General features: G+C 38.8%; 1 protein-coding gene across 3 annotated transcripts in view; it reads left to right on the plus strand.

Moving 5' to 3' along the window:
• Window positions 1-2,907: 2,907 nt before the first annotated feature.
• GK (glycerol kinase) overlaps window positions 2,908-23,034 on the plus strand; it is a 35,027-nt gene continuing 14,900 nt past the window's right edge. The window contains exons 1-15 of one of the 3 annotated variants that reach the window (XM_039551870.1): window positions 2,908-3,059; window positions 8,969-9,013; window positions 10,629-10,702; window positions 11,356-11,462; window positions 12,017-12,094; window positions 13,064-13,143; window positions 14,137-14,274; window positions 14,689-14,798; window positions 15,508-15,574; window positions 16,188-16,205; window positions 18,074-18,109; window positions 18,709-18,776; window positions 20,123-20,165; window positions 20,836-20,916; window positions 22,813-22,891. In XM_039551870.1, coding sequence (XP_039407804.1) covers window positions 11,426-11,462; window positions 12,017-12,094; window positions 13,064-13,143; window positions 14,137-14,274; window positions 14,689-14,798; window positions 15,508-15,574; window positions 16,188-16,205; window positions 18,074-18,109; window positions 18,709-18,776; window positions 20,123-20,165; window positions 20,836-20,916; window positions 22,813-22,891 — 835 coding nt within the window. In that variant the 5' untranslated portion in view covers window positions 2,908-3,059; window positions 8,969-9,013; window positions 10,629-10,702; window positions 11,356-11,425. The remainder of the gene's footprint in view (window positions 3,060-8,968; window positions 9,014-10,628; window positions 10,703-11,355; window positions 11,463-12,016; window positions 12,095-13,063; window positions 13,144-14,136; window positions 14,275-14,688; window positions 14,799-15,507; window positions 15,575-16,187; window positions 16,206-18,073; window positions 18,110-18,708; window positions 18,777-20,122; window positions 20,166-20,835; window positions 20,917-22,812; window positions 22,892-23,034) is intronic. The other 2 variants (XM_039551882.1, XM_039551878.1) reach the window with 2 other exon arrangements.

Raw genomic sequence — 23,034 nt, forward strand, 5'->3', positions numbered from 1 at the left:
CTTTAATTCACACTGTATCACATGCTTGGAGTAGCCTGACAGAGTCACATTTTGTCCTTAACTTGAGGTCAGTAAAGAAGAATCGGCCAGAAAGAGCAGAATGTAATTGACAACTTCCCTTCACTCTTCTGAGATAAAAGACAAAAATCAAACTGAAACTAAAAAACCCAAACCGAAGCAAACGACTGGGTTTATATGCTACTGAAACTAGTTCTTTAGGAACTAAATTGTTGGCTCTGAAAAATGCACTGCAAATATTTATGTGCTTAATGAATGTCTTCCAATGTGGCCACTACCTTAAAAAATACACATAAAAAAAAAAGCAGTGGGGCTCTACTCAGAGATGGAAAAACCTTCCACTTTAGTTCAGTATACAGAACAAGAGGTCAAAAAGCTGCATGTGGAAAAAGAGCATCATTTACAGGCATCTGCATTGTGTGGGCAGTTGAAAATAATCAGCAACTTTATAAATGTTACATTTTTAGGAACTGAATTCAACTTTCTTATAATTAAGTCCCCCAAAATCAATGGGAGCCTCCATTATTTTCTACCAGGCTGGAAATTCTTACAGCAAGTATATCTAAATTCCAAAATCTCTCCTTCTGTCATGAAAAAAATATATACAAGGCTCTCAACTAGCACTTGAGCCTTATTTTCTTTTTTTTTTTTTCAATTTTGCAAGTTCTTCATCAGGAAGACAGAACAGCTAACAACTTCAGCTGCATTGTGTGAACTTGCCTCAGTGAGATCTGAGCCAGAAGCAGAAGTCAGTCCACGTGGGTACCCACGTTCCTTCCTTTAAAGGAAGCTAATTCCTTTAAAAGTGTCTCACCCGAGCATGGCCTCACCCCATCTTACTGTAAAGGTACGGCCAGAGCTCCGTCCTTCCTTCCCCTGCAGGCTTCCCTGGGACAGTACCCTCTATCCCCACTCTGCAAAGAGTGTTGCACAATAAATACCACAGGAGAAAAATCTTCTGTTCAAACACTGAATAGGAACGTGAAGGAAGAGAGAACACACCGTTGAATGAGCTAGGAAGAATAAACTATTCTCCCTGACTCAGTATTTTCTAGTTTTGAACTAAAATATTTCCCCCTTCTGCCTGTCTTGCATGCCTGTTGAGGGTTAAGGAAATATCATAGGTTATTTACTGTCACCCCTCCTGTTCCTGGTCTATCAACATTCATAGGCGTTGCTAAACACATAAGGAAATGGCAGATCTGCACCTCCTAGAGAATTTCTGTAACTCAGTAATCCTTACCAATGCAGTAGTATTTCATGTCTTACATAAATGTGTGTCATGATATTGCTTTCTCCTTTCTTGGATCTAGAGAGATCTCAACCTTTGTTGAAAACAGCCACATCTTAGAATACACTCAGAACACAATACTGCAGCTTTTAAAAGAGACAAATGAAATAACACAAACCCCACACTTTTTCTAGGAATTATACTAATTAATTCAGATTTAACTAAAATCCCATGGGATTAATTCCTTGAATTACTAATCTACATGGAGATGCTGTAGCCTTGCATAAATTTTCCTAACAAACTGCAGTTGTTGTCCATGGCTTTAGAGTAGAAGCTCCCTGTGACAAGTGAGGGAAGTAGAGGGTGGATCTCTGGCAAAGCCAGAAAGGATATTATGACCTTCTAGTACAAACTCTGTGGAACCTTCTCTAAGGGTTGCAGCATGTTCCTGAGCAAGATAATCTCTTAGCTATAGTTAAGTTCCAAGCAAAAAAATACCAGTCTTGCTATAAAATTTGAGAAAAATAGAAAATCTTTGATAGTATTTGGCAAGTGGCCCAATTGTTTCCTTACTGTCAGTCTTGACAATGTGGATGTGGATCTTACCACAAGACTGTATTTGCCTCATTTCAGATGTTGCAGTTACAGGCTGCAATGAAATTCCTGCTATTACACATGAGCAGCAAGTGCTGTTCCCGCCCCATCCAAGGCTCCTCGATGCCAGCTGAAGCACTAACAAAGAAGGGAAACGTCGGGAGAGCTGGGTAAGGTATCTTGCAAAGCGTTCCCAAGTGGCAGCAATCAGACTTTGCTTATCACGGGGCAATTGCGGCAAAACACCCCGAGTTTGGGCAAGCACCAGTAATGTGGAGTAATGGCGAAGGCATATCTATTTTAATGTTGTCTGTGGGGTCTGATTTACTGGCACCGCGTGTCACTGGTAACTTTTCAGGCCGTTCAGTCAGCGTTGTCGGCTTTTGCAATTCCATCCCGGCTCTTACAACACCAGCGGTTTTTCTTGAACCACGAGTTACCAACACGCAGTAAGGAAGGAAGACCGAGATTCCATTTTTTTAAAGCCAATGAATATCTGCATGACGCAGGATAAAGCTTTAAAATATAGAAGAAGCCGCTTTGGGGCTGTATCATAAATATGTATATCTCGGTCATCCATGGTCGCTCAGCCTTGCACGGCTCCTCGGCAGTATTCGCTCTAGTAAGATTTCCAGCGGATACGCCGGCTTGGCACCTCCCCAGCGGGGTACCGCCTCCGTGGGGTTTCTTTCCACTCTCCCCGATAACGAGCGAGACACGTTTCGCTCCGTAGAACACCTCCTCAAGGCAGCACAAGCTACCCGAAAAGCATTCCCGGGACCTGGTCCCGCTGCTCTCCCGGGAGCGGCCGGAGCTGTCCTCAGGAGCCCCCTCAGTTTTCCCGCCTCCCCCTCCCTCCGCCGGGCCGCTGGGGCGGGGCGGGGCAGGGGGCCGTGCCGCGCGCCGCGCGTCACGTGACACACCCCCTGCGTCCCCTCCCGCGAGCCCGGCCCCGCCCCCGCTCCGCCCCCGCCGCGCCCCGGGCGCCGATTGGCCGCGGGCTGACAATGCGCGAGCCAGCGCCCCCGCCCCGCCCCCGCCGGCTTCACCCCGGCCGCCACGCGCCGCCGGCCGCGAGCTGCCCGCGCGGTGCCGGCGCGGCCGTTACGGGGAGCGGAGCGGGCGCTGAGGGGTCCCATGGCCCGCGTCCGAGCGCACGGCGCTGGGGCCGCTGGTGGGAGCCATCGATCAGGGCACCAGCTCCACCCGCTTCCTGGTGAGCACAGCGCGGCGATCGGGGCGGCACCGGGGGCAGGCGGCGCCCCCGCGGCCTGAGTGGAGCCGCGGCTTCCGCGCCTTTATTCCCCTACATCCCGGCGGGGGCCTCTGCCGTGCCCTTGGGGAAGGGCAGGGGAACGGGCCCGCAGGGCCGGGCCTGCGCGGTCCCGGCTGCTGCCTCCTGTCTCCCGGAGAAGCGGCGCTGCTCGGGCCGGGGGTGCCGGATCCGCCGCTGTCCCTCCGCCGCGTTCCCGCCGCGGCGCGGGGAGCAGCGCCCGTCCCGCAGGGAGCGGTCTGGGGCACCGGCGGCTCTTGCTGCTGCTCCAGGGGACTGCGAGGTCCCGCTGTTTCGAGCAGGCTGCGTTTGCCATCTGCCGGGTTTTCAATCTGTCGGGTGTCTCGCCCCGAGTGGAATCAAGTGGACAAGGTCCTCGGGCACTGGGGAAATAGATCCGTGCGAGTTCGGTGACTGCGATTAGCTGGTGTTCAAACAATGCGATGACTCCGCTGTGTTCCCCGCTAAAACCTACCCGGGGCCTGCTGGAGTGACTGCTGCGGTTCCAGCCCTAATGCCAGTGCATCCTGTGCACTGTCGGTGTTCAGGTGGCTGAACCTGCACACCTTGTGAAACACTGATTTGTTTAAACACTAGAGGAAGATATAAGGATGGGAGGATTAATATATTAATCATCTATATATGACCCTTTAGTTGAAGGATCTAGTTATTTCTATATTATGCAATAGACTGTAACTAATGTTGTTATGTATGAAAATTACTATAGATACTTTTGCTTGCAAATGTCTACAAATATACTGTCCCCTAGTCAGTTAGGTCATGGTAGATTGACTTAATTAAATCTCAGTGACAATTTCCTCCATGGAAGGAGAGATCTAGATAAAAATGTTGTCAAATGAGCAAAGTGTTAATTGGGAAGGTGAATGTTTTGGTTTGTCCTTGCTTTTTTTTTTAATGCTTCCCTCACATGGAACATTCCTTCATGAAGCAGGAGACTAGAATATCTTCTTGACCTATGTTACCATTATTACTCAATATCATGACCTTCATGCGATTGTCAAATGACAAAACACAGATCTGGGGGTGGAGAGAAACTCCAAACTGACAAATGACACCAGTGGGCTGTCTTGGATGCCAGTCAGGAGTCCTTTTTGGGAACAAACTTGAAGAAGATCCCTGTAACACCTGAAGATAAATTCTATCTGCTTTCACATATAAGCCAAGTTAACTTTTTTCTTATCCCAAAAGGATAACAGTAGTAGAAGTAAAACTTAAGCTCTTTATACAAATATTTTTACAAGTTCCTCTTAGAAGGAATTTCTTACACTAGACACATCCATCAATGGCATTTATGCAGTCAGGGAGATTTTGCCTGTCTACATGAGGATTCAGATGATTCCTAATTTTTCCAAGAAGTGTATTGGGTCTGTCACTCTTCAAGTCTCTTCTTGTATTCATCTCAGTTTCTCTCAATTCATGTCAAAATATGGCATTGTATTAAACTTGGCAGTGTGATCATGTCATTATGATAATACAGTTACACGGGTTTGAGGAAATAAGATACATGATCACTGAATTAAATCAGAACATGGGGGAGAGGGGAAGAAGAGGGTAAAATGTGCAGAGATCTGCTACAGCTCACATCAGTCATTCAGATAACAACACATGTATCTGGAGAATTCTGTGCTGGAAGGGGATCGCTGCAGTTAGAAGAGATTTTGCCTTGAAATATTTTAAGCCAGAATGTAATGTATTGTTGTTTGTGCCCAAATTGTTTCCTTGGCTTTCTTATTACCTCTTGGTCTTTTGCTTTTAGTTGTTTTGGTTACACTTCTCACTGATCTACTTTTTGTTAATTTAAATGTAATGTTTCCAAAAGTTTTTGTCTTCACCAAGTCACAAGTCAAAATCAACTTGCTGCTTACTTTGCACTTGTGTATTCAGTAGTTCAGTGCAACTGTTACCTAATTTTTTAAGCGGAAGACATATGATTTTTGACTGGGTTAAAGAGTTCTGGGTGAAAAACTGTCTGGTCCAATGGAGCCAAAGAGTAGTGTCAGCAGTTCAGAGTGTAAATTTACTATTACAGGTGGCAGATTTACCAATGGTGTTCCTTAGCAGTCAGTAGCAAGGGCTGATACCCCATAGTACTTTCATCTACAGCCATGGGGATGGGTTGGAATGTTCTCTCAGATGGGAGTGACCAGTTGACTGAAATTCCAGTTGGAGAAGGGGGCTTCCAGAATATTAATAAAGTTAAACAAAGTTTAGCACTTGGGACAGAATGCTGAGAAGATGCTTAGTGAAAAAAGACACGCTCCTGCTGGACAGCAAGTCAGATATATGTGAGCAAGACATCCTTGTGGTGGTGCACATAAGAAAAGTTCAAAAAGTAATTCTTACCATCTGTGTAGCACTTAGGAGGTGGCATCTGGAACACTGTGTCTGCTTTTGGACCCCGCAGAAGATGAGAGAGTTTGAAGAACTGGATTTCACCCAGGCAAGGGGTGCCTGAAAGATCCCTGCACTGCAGCACAAAGCTGTGGAAGGAGGGTTTAGGAGATCGGGGGTTCTTGCTTCCCAAGAAAGGCTAAGGGGTGTCCTCAGCTATCTAACCACAGTTTGTGGAGAACACAGAGCCTTTTCTCAGATGGGCACAGAAAAAGACAGTGGGCAGTGAACACAAGTTGCAGCAAGTGAAATTTCAAATAGATGTAACAAAACAATGTTTCACTATGAGGACATTGGATCAGGGGCCGAGAAAATGTGTGGAACTTCCGAACTTCCATCCTTGCAGATGCTTAGTTCCTGACTAGAAAAGACCCTGAACAGCTTGGTCTTAAATTTAGGCTTACCTGAGCAGCGATTTAGGCTAGGCGAACTCCTGAGATTCAGAGAAATTATCCTGTGCGCAGACACAAGTTTTGAGTCTCCTGCTTCCTCTCTATGAACACAGAGGCTAAAGAAGCACCAGAACTCAGGTGCATTTCTGTTACTGTCACTCCTTATTTAGCCTTGCCTCTCACACAGCACACATCCAGTGGTAGTTTATGCTGTAGCTTTACCCTCCACAAACCCTATTTTGGATCTTTACTTTTATTAGCTACTTTTGTAAAATAAGCTGTAATTATTTTTGAGATTGCAACTTTTCTGTTAAGTTGGGTTGAACCGGGAACCAGATTCAGAGTTACCAGGGAGAGCACAGTGCTTCGAGTACCAGTGCAATTGTTTAAGGCTCATTTTCTTATAGCAGGAAAATAAATTGGGTAGGCTAAACAAGTGTACCCAGATGACTGAATTCTGGCCAAGATGTTTCATTGAATATTTTCACCTAATACTTTCATCTCTCATGTTCCATTTCATATTATTCAAGAATCATAAAAAAATACCCTATAGCTTCTTTTGTGAAAAGTCTTAGGATCAGAAGCTAATGGCCAGCTGAACCATTGTTTGATTTCTTGAAAGATATTTTCTGGATAGTCTTTCTGTCATTTTATCCAGGAATAGCAAGAATTGAAATACACAGTGAAGTACCTATACAGTACTTCACGTTCTAGTTTTGTCAGTCAGCCACAGAACATTTTTTTCCACCTCTGTGAAATATTTCTTTCTTCGTTTACTTTTCTCTAGAAGAAACATTCAAATAAAGCTATATCACACTGCAAGCATTCTTTTCAATAAACAAAAACTGATTTTTAGGTAAGGAAGACATTCATACCCACTGAGCTTTCTCTTCAGAGGGGAAACCATTTTACCCCTCTACTGAAGTAACATGACCTTTTGGGAAAGAAAAAAACTTGATTGTATAACTAGCAAGAAGGGTTAAAAATATTGTAAATACAGTTTTTCCCCTCACTCTTATCACTTAAAATACAGTGTAGTTTTACTGTAAAGCCCATAATTGTAAGCACCTTCTAGATGATGGAGGGAGATCTGTTCATCATGAGCCTTCCAAGAAAGATAATTTCTAGGAGACTTGTTAAACTGTACTTATTCATAAATTCTGACTGCCTGCTACTCGTAGTTAAGTACTAAAGAGGGAATTATTGTTTTTCTTTTTTTTTGTTATCCTTTTTCCAGCTGGGTTGATTTCAATGAAATTTCAGAACTCCAGCTCTGAGCTTGTTTGGCTGCAGAGCCGTGGCTGTTCCAGCTTGACAGAAACTCATGAAGATACACCATAGAATAACAGAAATAGCTTTTCTGCAGAGTTACATGACAAACCTTGAGACATATGAAGAGTTACTTCTAAAATCTGTTTTCATTATTGTCTTTTCAGCTGTGCAGCTTCTTGCATCGCTTCCATGAACCTCATATTAATGGCCATTCCTTGAAAATTGCTACAACTGATTGATACGAATTCTTTTCCATTAAAATAACAAAACATGAATGTAATACACAATAATATGTAACAATATGTAACTACACCCCTTCATGTGGTGTGATGTATTCTATTAAAGACCCTATAAAAAGCTTGAATTAAGTGATCAGCCCTTGTGCCTCTCTGCTTGTTCACATGTAGCACACCTATGTAGGTCTTCCTTCTCTACAGTCCTGAGACTCAAGGCTCAAGCTCTAATTCTTTGTTGGGAGTAGAGGAAGGGTGTTATTTATTCCTTTTCTTTAATCTCTCACTAGAGAATTCAGTACGTATCTGGTGGCTTTCACTTTCATCTCTGTTCAAGACAACTGTACATGTCCAAATAGCCTAGACAATTCTTCATGACTACTGCTGATAAAATTAGGGCAAAACTGACTTTGGCTTTCCCCCTGCCACACACAACAACTGAGAGATCAGTAGCATAAACTGGAATCAGTTCTTAATGGAGGATTGAAAGCCTCTAATCGCAACAAATTACAAAAAATACACTTCAAACCTGTTTCAACAGGCATGTATTGACCTTATCTGAATTATTCAGACTTTCTCTCACTTATTTTTCTATCTCTCCACTGTCAAACAGGGACTGTATAGGGAATTTTTTTTTACAACAGTAGTGGTTTTTTGGAAGGAGTGGGAAAGGAAGGCTTTGAGGTCCCATTTGTTCTATTTATTCCCTACATTATTTATCATTTTGTAGGTTTAAATTTAGTGACTCTTTCATATTTGGCATCTTTTCACATATCAGAATTCTCTTTATGAGTGAGTGTAGAATCACAGTCATAGAATAATTTGGGTCAGAAGGGACCTTAAAGATTCCCTAGTTTCACCCCCCACCATGGGCAGGGACAGCTTCTACTAGACCAGGGTGCACAGGGCCCCATCCAACCTGGCCTCAAACAGGGATTGCTTCCAGTGATAGTTTTTAATCCCTTGCCCTGAATAACAGGGACTGTCTACTGCTTTTGTTGAGAATGTCAGAAGCTTGCAGGTTTGTTTGTGATGCATTAGCAAAGTGTGTTTGCCTAGTTCTACTCCATGGACATGAAAATATCTGTGCATTTATTGTGTTATTGCTTCTGTTTAAAATGTATTGCTGTCACAGTTTATTGCTGTGTCTGCAAGTCACACAATCCACCTTCACTTGATGACTTTGTCTAATTGAATCTGACTTCCTGCTTCCAGTAGGAATCCTTTGCATTGTCTTCTGTTTCAAGAAATACTGAATGATTAATGATGAATGATTACCACATGATAATTAACATTGTTAGTATGTCAGAAATATACATACATGTTAAATAAAAAATCTTCTGTCTTTCTGTCTTTATTCTAAAAACCTAGTAAATGTGAATATGCTTTTGGCAGAAAGGCAATTTCAGGTAAAAAAATCTTGCTGCATACATGCAAAACAGCCTCTCCTATTAACTGTGTTGTGTAGCATTTTAAGACCTATATCCCATTATGCAAGTTCCTTCCAAATGTGTAGTACTGACAGAGCTTTCTCTTTTATTAGGATAGATTCATGTCAAGCCTGAGCTGGTGGATGAAACACAGATAAGTAAATATAGTAAAAAGAATTCAGTGGTGCTCTTTCTATGCAACTTTTCCAACTGATAGCAGAAAAGAATGATCATGTACCTTTTTAAGGCTTCTTTTCTGGGCAGTGGAGCTTTCAGTGTTTTCCAGCGTTTGTGCTGTTTTCATCCTTGGAGGTTTTCAAGACCTGCCTAGAAAAGTTCTTGAGCAACATGATCTAATGTCATTGCTGGTCCTGCTTTGAGCAGGAGGTTGTACTAGAGATGTCTCAAGGTCCCTCTCAGCCTGAATTATTCTGCAATTCTAATATATAAGTAGAATGTTTCTAAACTTCAAAGTTTCACTCTAAAGATACACTTTAAGGTTCCAAAGAAACTGGAGAATCAGAACTTCATCTCCTTTTTGTCAGAATTGTTCTAATAGTTTCAGAGTAAAGTGTACTGTCTAAACGATACCAAGAGTTTGTGGATTAAAAGCTTTAAGAGAAATTCCTAAGAAGAGAGCATTAACAAGGAAGTATAGAAAACATTCAGTTGTATCCTGTAGGGTGGATGGCTATAACTGAATTTTGTTTCTTTAGCATGAGAGTGGTTTCTAAATCTGGCTTACCTCTGCTTGCCATAAAAAGGTAGGATGGTGTGCCACTGACATGTTCTGCAGTTCACCTGAACCTGCTGTTAGATTTTACTTTCTAGGTCCCAGAATGTTCTTCCCACAAAAGATTCTGCGTGGTCCTGGGGAGAAAGCCGTTCCCACAGGAATGCCACCACCCCAGCCAGGCACTCTGGCTTACTCAGTGTGCACTTCAGTTGAATGTTTCACTGGGTGTCCCTGAGCTTGGCCTCAGCAGAGCTTCCTTTTGGGAACAGGCTGCTGGTGCTTAATGAGGGTTGTTGTGCATTCTCGATGAGCTTCTACTGCAAGGCAGAACCTCTTAACTTGTGATTCCTTAAGAATACCCATTGATAGAGTCCTCGTGATTCTCTACTCTGCTAGGTTTTTATTGGAGTATATCCAAATTTAAGTTACTTTTCTACATGTTCTTCTCTTTTTAATGTGTTGTGTTGCTGCAGTGGCATTCTTTTCTTGTCAGATTGTTCATGAGCTCTGTACTTGTAGGTTTTTTTTAAACAAAATGGGTTTTGCCTAGGTACTTTCTTGTTCTTCAGTTTAGTCCCTTCTATAATTTGTCACAGATTTTCACTCTTCCTAAAAGTGAGCTAACCCAAGAAAACACACAGATAGCTCCAGCAAGAGAGTGGCACAACAGGAGCTAAAGAGGTGTTATTTTCAACAACAGTGGGTATTTTACTGAGAGCTATTCTAAAATGAATCAGGAATTTAACTTCTATAACCACCACAAGAAAAAAATTGGTTCTTTTCCAACCCACCAAGGAAAAAAAAAAAAAAGCAGTTTAAATTGACAGATTGACAGCAAAGTTTACCAAAATAATCTTTGCCTACCTTAGTTTTAAAAATGCATATATCTGAATCCTGGTTATATAGATATTGGTGTTGATGATAGAAAATTACTGTCCATTGTCACAGCACTGCATTTGTTCAAAAGAATAAATGTTAATTATTGTTGTTTAAACTTCTGTGTTCATACAAAATTCCATTATGTAATTTATTTGCAGGTTTTTAATGCAAAAACAGCAGAGCTCTTGAGTCACCATCAAGTTGAAATAAAGCAAGAATTCCCTAGAGAAGGGTATGATTTTTTTTTTTTCATTTGTGTACATTTTGGTCGAGCTTATATATTTTTATCTGAGTCATCAAAACTGAAGCTGCTTAATAATTTTTAGTAGCACAGTATCTGCTATAAAAGACTGGGCAGAAAAAATGTCATAAAATAGCTCCCACTTGGTGTCCAGAATGTGCCCTGAGTTACAGAAGCTAAAAGTACTTAGTGTTTTGCTCTGATCACTCATTTACATACATAACATCTAAACTTTGAAGTTTAAAACTAAAGTTTAAATAAGACTTAACGTCTCATTTGAGGTGATAAAGCTGGTAATTTCTACAGTTGAACCACAGTTTTCAGCTTGGTCCATAGAAATATCTTAGTTTGTTCTCTGAGGTTTTGTTTGTTTGTTCCTAACTGACCTACCATTTGCTGCCAATGCCCTCTGTATAGAATAAAACAAAACAAAATTCATTGTTTTCTGCAGATGGTTTTGGGGGTTTTTTTTGTGAAAATACAGCTTACAGTTTAAAAAGGGTTTGAAATTCTTTTTACTTTTTGTAGGTATGTAAAACATGTTTTGTAGCTATAATTGTGTTAAAATGCTCAGCTTGTTTTTCAGACTAGTATTCTTTTTTTAATGTTATTTTTTATTAACTGGTGTTTACTGTTTGTTAAAGATGGGTGGAACAAGATCCAAAGGAAATATTAAACTCTGTCTATGAATGTGTGGAAAAGACCTGTGAGAAAATGAAGCAACTGAACATAAACATCGGTAACATAAGAGGTACTTATGGGTAGAGGGCTTTAACATGCTCATGGTTGAGCAATTCAGATACCATAGTTTTTAAGTTAATAAATAGAAAGGTGGCAGCATGTGCCAGCCTCAAACAAAACGTTAAATTGTATTTGAAAGCATTTTTTGGGGGAGGAATAATAAGAAAATAAGTTCCTTGTGTATATTAGCAATGCAGAATCGACAAAGTAGACTTTGCCTAAGCTTGTAAAATCGCAGAGACAGGTGATGAAGAAATTCTGAAATTTAATTTAGGATTTTAATTCAGGAAAGCTGTTTTCCCTGTCAGTGTTGTTGTTGTCTCAGTTTGTGGCCGAAAAAGAGAGAGGTTTATAGCATATAGGTTAATCAGCAAAGATGAGTTCTTAGAAGTAATATTTCTAGATTATACCTTGAAAAAGTTGGAAGCTTTTTATTTCCCATTTACTTTCCTCTTCTCCTTACCTGTTCCTCCCTCCTCTCCACCTCTCCATTCCCTCCCTCACCCCCCCCCAAAAGGGGAAAACAAACCTTCTGAAAAGGATACTTTCTATTTTGTCCTGAAGCCATTGGAGTCACCAATCAGAGAGAAACAACAGTGGTTTGGGACAAGACAACTGGAGAACCTCTTTATAATGCTATTGGTAACTATGCTACTTTCTAAATATGTAATATCATAATATGAACATGTTGTGGAAAAAATGCTTTTGTATTTTCCTGTGCAGATCTGGTTGTGGCCTAGCCTAGTAATTTCTTGGATTTTTTGGTATCTGTAAGATGTGTGTTGGTATACACAGCAGTGCAGTTTAAAAATGCATATTCCATAAAAATTACTACTTAATGAATCACTTTATTGGTTTTCAAAAAAAAAAACCCCAATGTTCCTGAGGGGGTCCTGGCACAAAATGCTCTGACTTGCACCCAAAGACTTCCTTGGAAATTTTCAGTATGCTGTTGATTTAACTTTAAAGGAAAATCATGTGAAGTAGGCTTAATGAATACTTATTGATGACTTAATGAATACTTATTAATACTCAGTTTTATTTTTGACTTACCTTAGCTTTTCAGATCTTGTCAGCTGAAAAATGCTAATTGTCTAGAATTGGTTTTTTAGGTCATGTCAAGTGCCAGGTGTAGTTTGGCATAGTATGACTGTAAAACCAGGACTCTTCTGTAGTCAAATATATGTAGTTAACAGCTTTGTCTTAAAACCAGCTATGCCTTGATAACTCCAATGTAGTCTTTTAGCTGAGATTTTACATAGAAATAGTAAATAATCAACCTGCTATGTGCTTTAGTCACACTCATCTGCTGCAAAGTAGCATTAGTCACTTGCTTATATTCTGATAAAGTATATGTCCTGTTTGTGGTAAATCCTGTTTGTTTCTCAAATTGTTTGTTCTTCTAAATCAAATGAATTTATCTAACCATTTTTAATTTTTACAACAGTAACTTTAAAATACAATGGCAATACAATATTCTTTCAACTACGTGAAAAGATAAAAAGAGACAGGAATTTACTGGCAAGAGCTGTGGTTTCATAGAAGCAAGCTGAACATGTCATTTTTTTGTGTATTAAATCACTTGATCAGTTAATTTTATTCATGTTTTAGTGTGGCTTGACCTGAGAACCCAGTCAACAGTTGAACGTCTTCTTAAAAGAATTCCAGGAAAAAACAAAACTTTTTCTAAGGTAAGAGATATTCCAGAACATTTAAATGCTAGCTGCTGCAATTTGTATTTTTTTGGTTTTATGTGTTAAAAAACCCCCAAAACAAAGTCATCTGTAGTTTCTAGTCTCTTCTTAGCTTGTCAAATAATAAAAAATGGGCCTAAGACACCAATCTGAGACTAGAAAATTTTTTATTTCCTTAAAATAAATGGTTAACAGTCCTTTAATTTCTCACTAGAGAAGTTAAATCAGTAATAGTGAGACCTAATCCTGTGGTATCTAGCCAATATTAAGGAAACATTACACATAAAAATTGAGATCAAGTAGAAAAAAACTGGGAAATAACTTACTGGTATGAAATGTATTATGCATTCTCATGCCTTAATATTGAAATTATTGCATCCAATCTGAGAACTAGGAAGATCATTCATAAAGAGCAAATTCATTCTTTTTTTGTGAGCAAATATATAACAATTTGGAAACTAATTGCTTGCAAAAAGGTGTTGCAATTGTTTGATTAGTATTGTTCTTACTGATTGTGTAAGTATTATGTATTTTTTATACGTTTTCCTATAGGCAGGAAACAGATGTCAAAAAGTATATAAACTTACTTATATAAACTAGTATATAAACTAGATTTTCAGGTTCTAGTAGAATACAAATTTCATCTTTCCTGTGTTGTCCTGCTTATTTTTGTTGTTGTTACTTATTGTTTAATGATACAGAGATATCCTAGATAAGACAGGCCTTCTGCAAACAACTTTTTCCACATAAATGATCTTTGAACTGCATTTAGATCAGCTTTGATCTTTGTCCATTATTCCACTGGTCATTTGATTTTTTCAGACTTGTGTGTTGTGTGCTTAGTACTTATTTAAATAACAAGTTTGTGTAATTTCTCTGAGTTTTGTGTCTTTTTTTTTCCCCTTACTATCACCATTTTTATATATAACTACAGTATTTAGGGGAAAGATACTTGCATGGTGTTTAAATGATTTTTTTTTAATTTTACAGTTTAAGACTGGTCTTCCACTTAGCACTTATTTTAGTGCAGTGAAACTTCGGTGGCTTTTGGATAATGTGGAAGAGATTAGGAAAGCTGTTGAGGATCGAAGAGCTATGTTTGGGACTATTGATTCATGGCTTATATGGGTGTGTATTTTTGAGTTTATTATCACTCTTTTTACAATCAATTTCCATATCATGCAAGTCTCCGTGCATGTTGTACACGATGCCCACTGATGACACAATGATGCCAATACAAGCCACTAAAGAAATTCCATTAAAGTTCCTTGAAAGATGAACTTTTACTGTCTCTGTACCAGTATATTTTTGTCTAGATGCTTATGTGTAGTTTACCATTAAAGGTTGCTGTAAAATTTTGCTCACACTTTCAGAAAAACCTTGGACTTTAGAAAGGTGTATTCGGCCTGCCTCTTGGTTGTTGCAGAAATACCAGAGTTCCCAGTCCCAAGCTGAAAACTTTGTGATTTTGAAATTTTTTTTGTAGTTTGTTGAAGTAAACCTATATCTCTCCTTGACAAATGCCGTTATTTTTTTGTTCAGAGTTTGACAGGTGGAAAGAATGGAGGCATTCACTGTACAGATGTCACCAATGCCAGTAGAACGATGTTGTTCAACATTCATTCCTTGGAATGGGATCCTGAGCTCTGCAAGTAAGCTCAGTTTTTCAGTAATACTGTTATTTAAATAGTTTCTAACTCATTTAAAAGTAAGAATCGCTTATCTGAACTCGGATCAGCAGGTACTGTTCTATTTACTGTTGAAATTAATGACTAAGATTCATTGTTCTCCAGATGTCCAATTTACAAGGGTCTGGATTAACTAAAAGTAGCAGAATCTTTCTGTAGGTGGAGGCCTGGTTTATGGAAACAATTTAGCTCAGTTGGTTAGGGCATGATACTGATAATGCCCAGGTTGTGGGTTCAATCCATGTACAGGCCATTCACTTGAGAGTTTGACTCAGCGATCCTTGTGGGTCCCTTCCAACTCAGAATATTGTGATTTAATAGTTTCTTTATTACTTAATCAAATTTGTAAGGCAGCTAGAATGATAGTGTCTGTATTTTAAATTTGAATTTATTAACAAGTGTATTATTAAGATATTGTTCGAAGAAGAATGAAATTTCTGTGTAAAAGAGTTGGATATTCCTCAAAAATTGAAATATATGCTGTTTTACTCCAAAATTCAGTGTCCACTGTAACAAGTGGAAAAACACATAGCTATAGATTAAAACCTAGAAAAAAGTTCCTTTTATAGTTTTTTTTTTCTTTATAGCTTAAACTTATTTAAGGAAATAAATGCAAAATGCTTTCTGGTTTAGCACTGAACATATAATATGCATAATTTTTTGTTGTGCTCAGGTTCTTTGATATTCCTATGGAAATACTTCCAAACGTACGAAGCTCCTCTGAGGTTTATGGCCTGATGGTATGTTTTCCGGTATTTGTGTGAAATTAGTCTTGTAAAAATATAACTGTATCCATTTGGATTTGACAGATTCTATAGATTAGGACTAATGGCTTTTTCTAGACCAGTATTGTTTGATTTATGATTGATATGCTGTTACCTACTGTTATATAATATTATAGGAAGTTGAGTATTTGATTACTTTAATGCAGCACCAACTCTTCTGACACAGTTGCATCTAATTAATGATCTTCAAGATTGGATAAACTGGATGTTGTGATTTTTGCCTTCTTTTTCCTGGTAATTTGAGCTATTGTTAGATAAAAATACACACATTTTGTAATGAAGAAAAGTTACAAGACTTTTTTTTTTTTAAATAGAACTCTAAATTCCCTGAAATGTAAATATTTTTGCTAGTGTGTTAATGGAAATGCCACTAGAAGTCATCGCTGATGTTAATTTATGTGAAGGTCAGATAAGAGTGAATTGTATTAAGCTGAATGAGCAAGGTAAATGGAAAAAGATACTGCCTGACCACCAGAACAGAATTGCTCATCACTTTAAATGTGAACTTCTGTTTCTCTTCCCCTTTCTTTCCATTTTTTTTTCTTTTTCTTCCTTTTGCTGGCTGTAGAAAATCTGTCCTAGCCGGGTGAGTAGAGGCTTCCATTAGGCTGACCACGTATATCTTGCCCATTCTGCTCAGATGCTGTGCATTTTCATTGGTTTAAGGATTAGTAAAAGTGCACTTCCTAGACCAATAAATTTGCTGTGTGTTTCCAAATCTGAGATAATACAATTAGAGTTCATGCCAAATTATTTCTAAAATGTTATCTCAATGTATGTGTCTTAATTTCCACACTTGAATATTTCTTTTTATAGTGAGCTAAAAATACAGTTACTGGCTAATAAATGTTAGCTGTAACATCTTATAAATGAGAAAACCTGTCCATTCTGTTTAAAAATACTAATTCTGTGGTACCGAAACATGAAATTCATGTAGATTTTTTTAGTGCATTTATAAACACAGTTATCTTAAATCCAGTTAATTGAAATGAGCATTAAAGAAAAAGAAATTCAGATTGGAAATACACTTGCATGGCTTTACTGAAAATGCATTTTCACAATTGCACAAAGAAACAATTTAAAGAAACAAGTAGAAATTGTCAGGAAATAGTTAAATAATTAAATAAAATTTTCAGGATACCCTCACTAAGTTTGCACATGACACTGAGTTGGGCAGAAATGTTGATCTGCTGGAGGGCAGGAAGGCTCTGCAGACGGACAGGCTGGAGCAATGGGCTGAGACCAATTGTATGAGGTTCAACAAGGCCAAGTGCTGGGTTCTGCTGTTGGGTCACAACAACCCCAGGCAGAGCTGCAGGCTGGGGAAGAGTGGCTGGAAAGGTGCCTGGAGGAAAAGGGCCTGTGGGTGCTGGTCAACAGCAGCTGAACATGAGCCAGCTGTGCCCAGAGGGCCAGGAAGGCCAATGGCACCTGGCCTGGATCAGCAGTAGTGTGGCAGCAGGACCAGGGCAGTGATTGCCACCCTGTGCTCGGCACTGGTGAGGCCACACCTCAAATCCTGTGCTCAGGATTTGAACCTGAGTGTTGGGCCCCTCACTACAAAAAAAGCATTGAGAAGCTGGAGCAAGTCCAGAGAAGGGCAGCAGAGCTGGGGAAGGGTCTGGAACACAAGTTTGATGAGGAGCAGCTGAGGGAGATGGGGGTGTTCATCCTGGAGAAAAAGAGGCTCAGAGGGGACCTTACCACTCTCTACAACTCCCTGAAAGAAGGTTGTGGCCAGGTGGGGGTTGGTCTCTTCTCCCAGGTAACAAGTGATAAAAAAAGAGCCTTCACAGCTGGTCAAGAATTGAAACAGGCTGCCCAGAGAAGTGGTGGAGTCACCATCCCTGGAGGTGCTTAAAAGATGTATAGATGTGGCGCTTAGGGACATGGGTTAGCGGTGGACTTGGCAGTGCTGACTTAACAGTTGGACTTGATGATCTTAGAGGTCTTATCCAATTTAAATGATTTTATGATTCTGTAACAGTAATGTAACTGAGTAACTCTGGTAGTGTTTGGAAGAAACTATATGAGATTTAAAACACTGTATCTCAAAATCAGGCGTCTGTCTTTGCTTAGGATGTCACCACAGTCATGGTTTTTTTCTTAGTCACTTTGCCATTTTGCACTTCTGCATTTTACACTTGGCACTTAACTGCTCAGATTACACTGAACTGGATTTGCTGTATAGTAATATTTTAAGAAAATTTATGCTATGAACTTTTGAGGTCACATAAAGTATATTTGTTAAATTGCCTGCTCTCCATTCCTTAGTGGTTGAGACATGAGCTGCGTTAAGCTGAAACAAAGTGTACACCTGAATTGAACCATGTTGCTTACATGACCCTTCTTTGTTTTCCTTTGAGCATTAGAAGTTTAGCTTATTTTTCATTGCCTTCAATTCTAGTCATGGAAAGCTAACTCAGAGTTTTGCCTTCTGTTTTTGCAAAACAGAAATCTGGAGCTTTGACAGGTGTACCAATTTCTGGGGTAAGTCCTACTTCAACTTAGATTCTGGCATGACAACCTGGGACTGCATGAACATAGCTTCACAGGAAAAAGCTTTAAAAATGAGTGAATCCTCCTATGATTTAAGATTTTGGTTTTTTACTTCAGGTTAAACAGGAAGTAGACTCTTGAATTACTAATTGGCTTGATCCATTATTATTAAGGTCTGGCTCTGGAAATACAAATGAGAGCTTTAATGCATATGTGTAATGCTGCTGGAAACTTATATTACATCTCTAAGTAAATGAGTAACATTACAAAATGGAAGCAAGCTCTACTTCATATATATAAAAGAAGTATATACATAATCCAGAAATGGAGGGCAAATTCTCAGCTTTTTCCAATAACATGTATAAAGGTAGTAAATTTTAGTTTTTATTTCTTTAAATTGTTCACCGTAAGTATCAAAACACATTTCATTTGCAGTTGTTACAGAGGGAAGAGTAATAAAAAGCATAGCTTTTCTCTGTAGGTTTTTCCTCACTTTCAATTACCTGTGTGCTACTCATAGATTAGAGTTATAGTCAAATATGTAATTCATGTGAGGACATTTGCTAAATGAAAAAATCTTTCACTTTCAGTGCTTGGGTGACCAGTCTGCTGCTCTTGTTGGGCAAATGTGTTTTCGAGATGGACAAGCAAAAAACACGTAAGTTAGTAGGAAAGTTGTATGATAAACATACTGCTCTGTTTTGAATAAGTATTATGTTCTCTTTCAAGCAACTGCCAAATGCTTTCTTAGTTAACGTGTAATTGCAGATCTACCTTTTGACTGTGTTGACCCGCAAAGTAAACCATGTCTTGACTCTTATATAAAGTAATGAAGATATTAAGGTTACATGGCTTTTGAGGTATATTTAGTTACAGTCACTGTGAAGAAAATCTCTATGTGACAGGGGGCGTTTCATTTTAACATTCTTCAAAACACAGATTAAAACAGCTGCAGTGTCATTTAAATTGCGACCTAAGGTTAAACAAATACAGGCCTGTGAGTTAGATTGCATAGACTTGAATGACACAGATTTGCTAGATGGGAAAGGTCCATTTCAGTTGCAGTGCTTAGTTTTGCTTCTATGTCTAGCTCAGAGTGGAGAATTTTAAATTTGCTTTTTCCTGTTTCTCAGCCTCCTAGTGTCCCTTGTTTAAAATAGCTGATCAGTTAAATCAGGCAACTGGTATAATCAAACAATCATTGGAGGAAAAGCTCTCTGCTGAAATGACTTACTGCTCCATTTACAACCAGGTGCTTAACTAAGCATGTAGGGACATATACAGTATGGGAGTTTCACAGGTATGATTACATATTAGTCTATCTTTTTTTAATTTGTTTCTGTTATTTCTTTACTATTTCTTTTTCCAAATATAACTGAAGGCTATCTCAGTACTGGTTTAAGATACTAATTTTGAGGGTTTTAAAAAGGTAAGGAACATTTTTCTCTACAATAATTTCTTAGAGTAAGTTGGAGCGGTTTTGTACTCCTTATATTAAACTGTGTTCTTGTATGAGTGTCTATGCACACACATTTATGATTTGGTCTTCAAATGGGAAACATGGCATTTTTAGAAGTTTTTTAATGGAATATGTTTAAAGAAAACCCTCTTCTTTGTGACAGGAACAAAGTTTCTTAAAATTTCCCCTTTAATATTGTGAAATATTTATTTTATAAAGTCGCTCGCATAATCAGCTTAAATTGAAGTAGGTAAACACTGCCACCAAAGAGGCATTTACACTTAGTTTTCAGCCATATCTGCTCCTTGATCAAATGTTAGACAAAAAATAGCCAGAGAGAAAGAGAGAGACATGTGACTAGATTTTTCAGCTTCAGGCTGCATTAAAATCAACTTTTTGAGGATAGTTTTATCATTAGTTAATGGTAGCAAAACCTTCAAGGGTCAGGAAGTGGTGTGTTGATTCCTCACAGGGGACTCATGGATTGCAGTAACAGGTTATTCTTTAAACATCGTGGTTTTAACTTTGCTTTGCTTTCATGCTAGGTACGGAACAGGTTGTTTCTTGCTGTGCAATACAGGTCAGAAGGTCAGTTGCATTTTTGTTTGCTTTTTTGTTTTTCACAATCTCTATTTAAGTTCTGAAATACAACTGTATGTTAGCCATTCTTGGACTTATTAACAACAATTATATTGCCAGACATAGGGAAAAGCACATACTGAAAACTGAAAGAATAAAAGTAGTAATTTTTTCAAGGTATTTCTGTAAGACTCCATTTCCTACCTCCTTAAGGTTCCAAACAGAACTTTTCTTAACAAGTTTCTTGCTCTTCCCTTTTATATGTTTCTCGTCACCCAGACGGGATTAAGTGTTATGTTATTTAACCATGTGCTTTTTTCCTTGTCTTTGCTCTTTTATTTCTTCCCTTCATTTTCTCTCATTATTTCTTTGTAGTTGGAGTTGAATAAATAGCGCAAAACTGTGACTTCCTTTTCCTTTACATCTTCCCTTAAGGACCCTCAACTCTTTTCTATAAGGAGGATGGAAAGATCTGCATGCAGCAGCTTGTGGAAACAAGAATTAGCACCAGCAATCTGAGTGTTCTATCTTAGGTGTTTATTTAGAGTGACTGAAAATTACTTTGTTTAAATTTTGCTTGAAGGTTTGGTCCATTGTTTATTATAATTTGAGTGGTTTTATTTCAATATTTTCAGCCTCTGTTCATGCTTTACCTTTTCTTTCCCCTTTCCCCATTTAGTCTGTGTTTTCTGAGCATGGTCTTATAACCACAATAGCTTACAAAATGGGCAGAGACAAACCTGCTTTTTATGCACTAGAGGTAAGTTCAGTAGTTTCTTCCTTTTTGTAATGATACATCTAGTTTACTTCTGTTATCTGGTATTTTTATGGTATCTTCAGCTGTGTGGAAATGAAAATAGCTCTGTATTATGCTTGTGTACCTGAAGGCTTCTGTGTGGTTTTGGTTATCCCTGTCTCCAATCTATATCATGTAATCTAATAAAAACTATTTCTTCATTGCATCATTTATACTTTCAGAGCTAGATGGCTAAAACATTTTTTCTGCTACTCAGTCTCTCAAATCTTTAATAAATAATATTAATTAAAATACATGATTTTTTAAATACTAAATTGGGTTTAAAAAAGGGGGAGAAGTACTAGTGTTTCAGTTATTACCTCATTAAAAAAGTCATAGCTAAATGTTTTTTATTTTGTTCTAATGGATTTTACTTCTAACTTTCAAAAATCTTAATCAAATTTCTGGGAAAAAATCCTCTAACAGTTTGGCTTTTTTACCTCTCTGATTCAGGTGCCTACTTACAGAATTCAGTTTCTCAGTTCTCCAAACTGAGAAAGTCTGAGGGCATCCAAATTCTATAGAAAATTGTATTTATCTTTAAACTTCAGGGCTCATTGTTCTATAGCTCTGCTTCTGAAGCACAGATCAGCTGAGCACCTATTTGGCACCAAAGCTTTGATGGGAACAGCAAAATGATTATTCTTCCATCTGTGCTGCTTACTGTGCTAAGTATTGTAATATAATAATTATTCTCAAAACACATACGCTGAATGCTGATATTGAGCTTTTGTAGACAGACTGTGTTTTCCACGTGAAACAAAGACAACACAGGATTTTTTTCATTGTGAGAACAGTTTGTGGTTTATGGTACTTTATTAGGATGTGGGAGGCTGCATTCAGTTCCTTTTCCTTCCCTGAGGAAAGTGAATCCTGTATTTGACATGACCTAGCAAACTCTGGGATTTTTGTTGTGTGTGGGTGTGTGGGAGGTTTGTTTTATTTTTAACCCGTGTTCTTAAAACGAGAACTGAAACTGTCTTGAGAGTGATTTGTATTCCTGCATGCTGAAACACCTGCACTTTGCTGCTTCTTCACCTCCAAGTCTTTAATGATATTGTCTGAAAACATGGCTTCAACAGAAGCTGTTAAGTGTGCTTTGTTCTGTATCCATGCTAGAATCATGTACAATCTGCTGGTTGAGACACTTTGCAGAGAGGCAAAAAATGTGGATTCAGCCTTTTCCTTTAATCAAACTGGTATCTTGTAACTGTAATAGCCAGCTGCATAGAAAACACCCCTGCCCCTTCTAGCAGTGGCTTTGAATGAAAATATAATGCTGCTCCTGATTTACTTGAAGCTTAGTCTGCTGGACTTGGCTTTGGGGTTAGATGCCATTCATCTGTGATGTGATGAAGCCTTTCAGGGCCATTTGCTGAGGCAATAGAGAAATTTGCTGGCAAATGCATGAGCACCTAAATTTTCTGTCTTTCTGGATGTTTGTATTTAGATTAGACATAATTAGTCTTGTTTTTTAAATCAAAGCATAAAAATATTAATGTGTCAGGAAAGGAAGTCTGAGGCTACTGAACCTCATAACTGTATATTCAAAAGCCATAAATTAGAAAGACAAGAAGACTGCTTAGGAAATGTCATTGTAACTTTCCCCCATACAAAAAAAAGCATACAATATACACCTTCTCTACATGGAGTCTGTGTAACAGGCTGCCCTTTTTACATGGCAGTCTCCAGATGCCAAGAAACTTTGTGGTTTGGTTGTGAGCATTCCTGGGAGTGCTTCAAGTTGTGACTGTAAGCCTGCAGCTGGAGGCCACAGCGACCCCTCCTCCCCAGTCTTTTAAAAAGCAGCGCAAAGCTACCAGTTGTTGTCTCCTAATGGAGTGACTTTGTTTCTTTCAGGGATCTGTTGCAATAGCTGGTGCTGTTGTTCGTTGGCTGAGGGACAATCTGGGTATTGCTAAGACTTCACAGGAAGTTGGTGAGTATGGAGTTGTTCAGTTTTTTAAATTTTCCAGTGTTACAATGTCTCTATTGGTGAATGAAAACTCAAAATATTTAAGTAAAGAAAAGCTGGAAGGTGCATATATTTTGCTGTGTTTAAACACAACAAAAATTTACTTT

The sequence above is a fragment of the Corvus cornix genome, chromosome 1, assembly GCF_000738735.6.
Source record: "Corvus cornix cornix isolate S_Up_H32 chromosome 1, ASM73873v5, whole genome shotgun sequence".
Taxonomy (NCBI): Eukaryota; Metazoa; Chordata; class Aves; order Passeriformes; family Corvidae; genus Corvus; species Corvus cornix.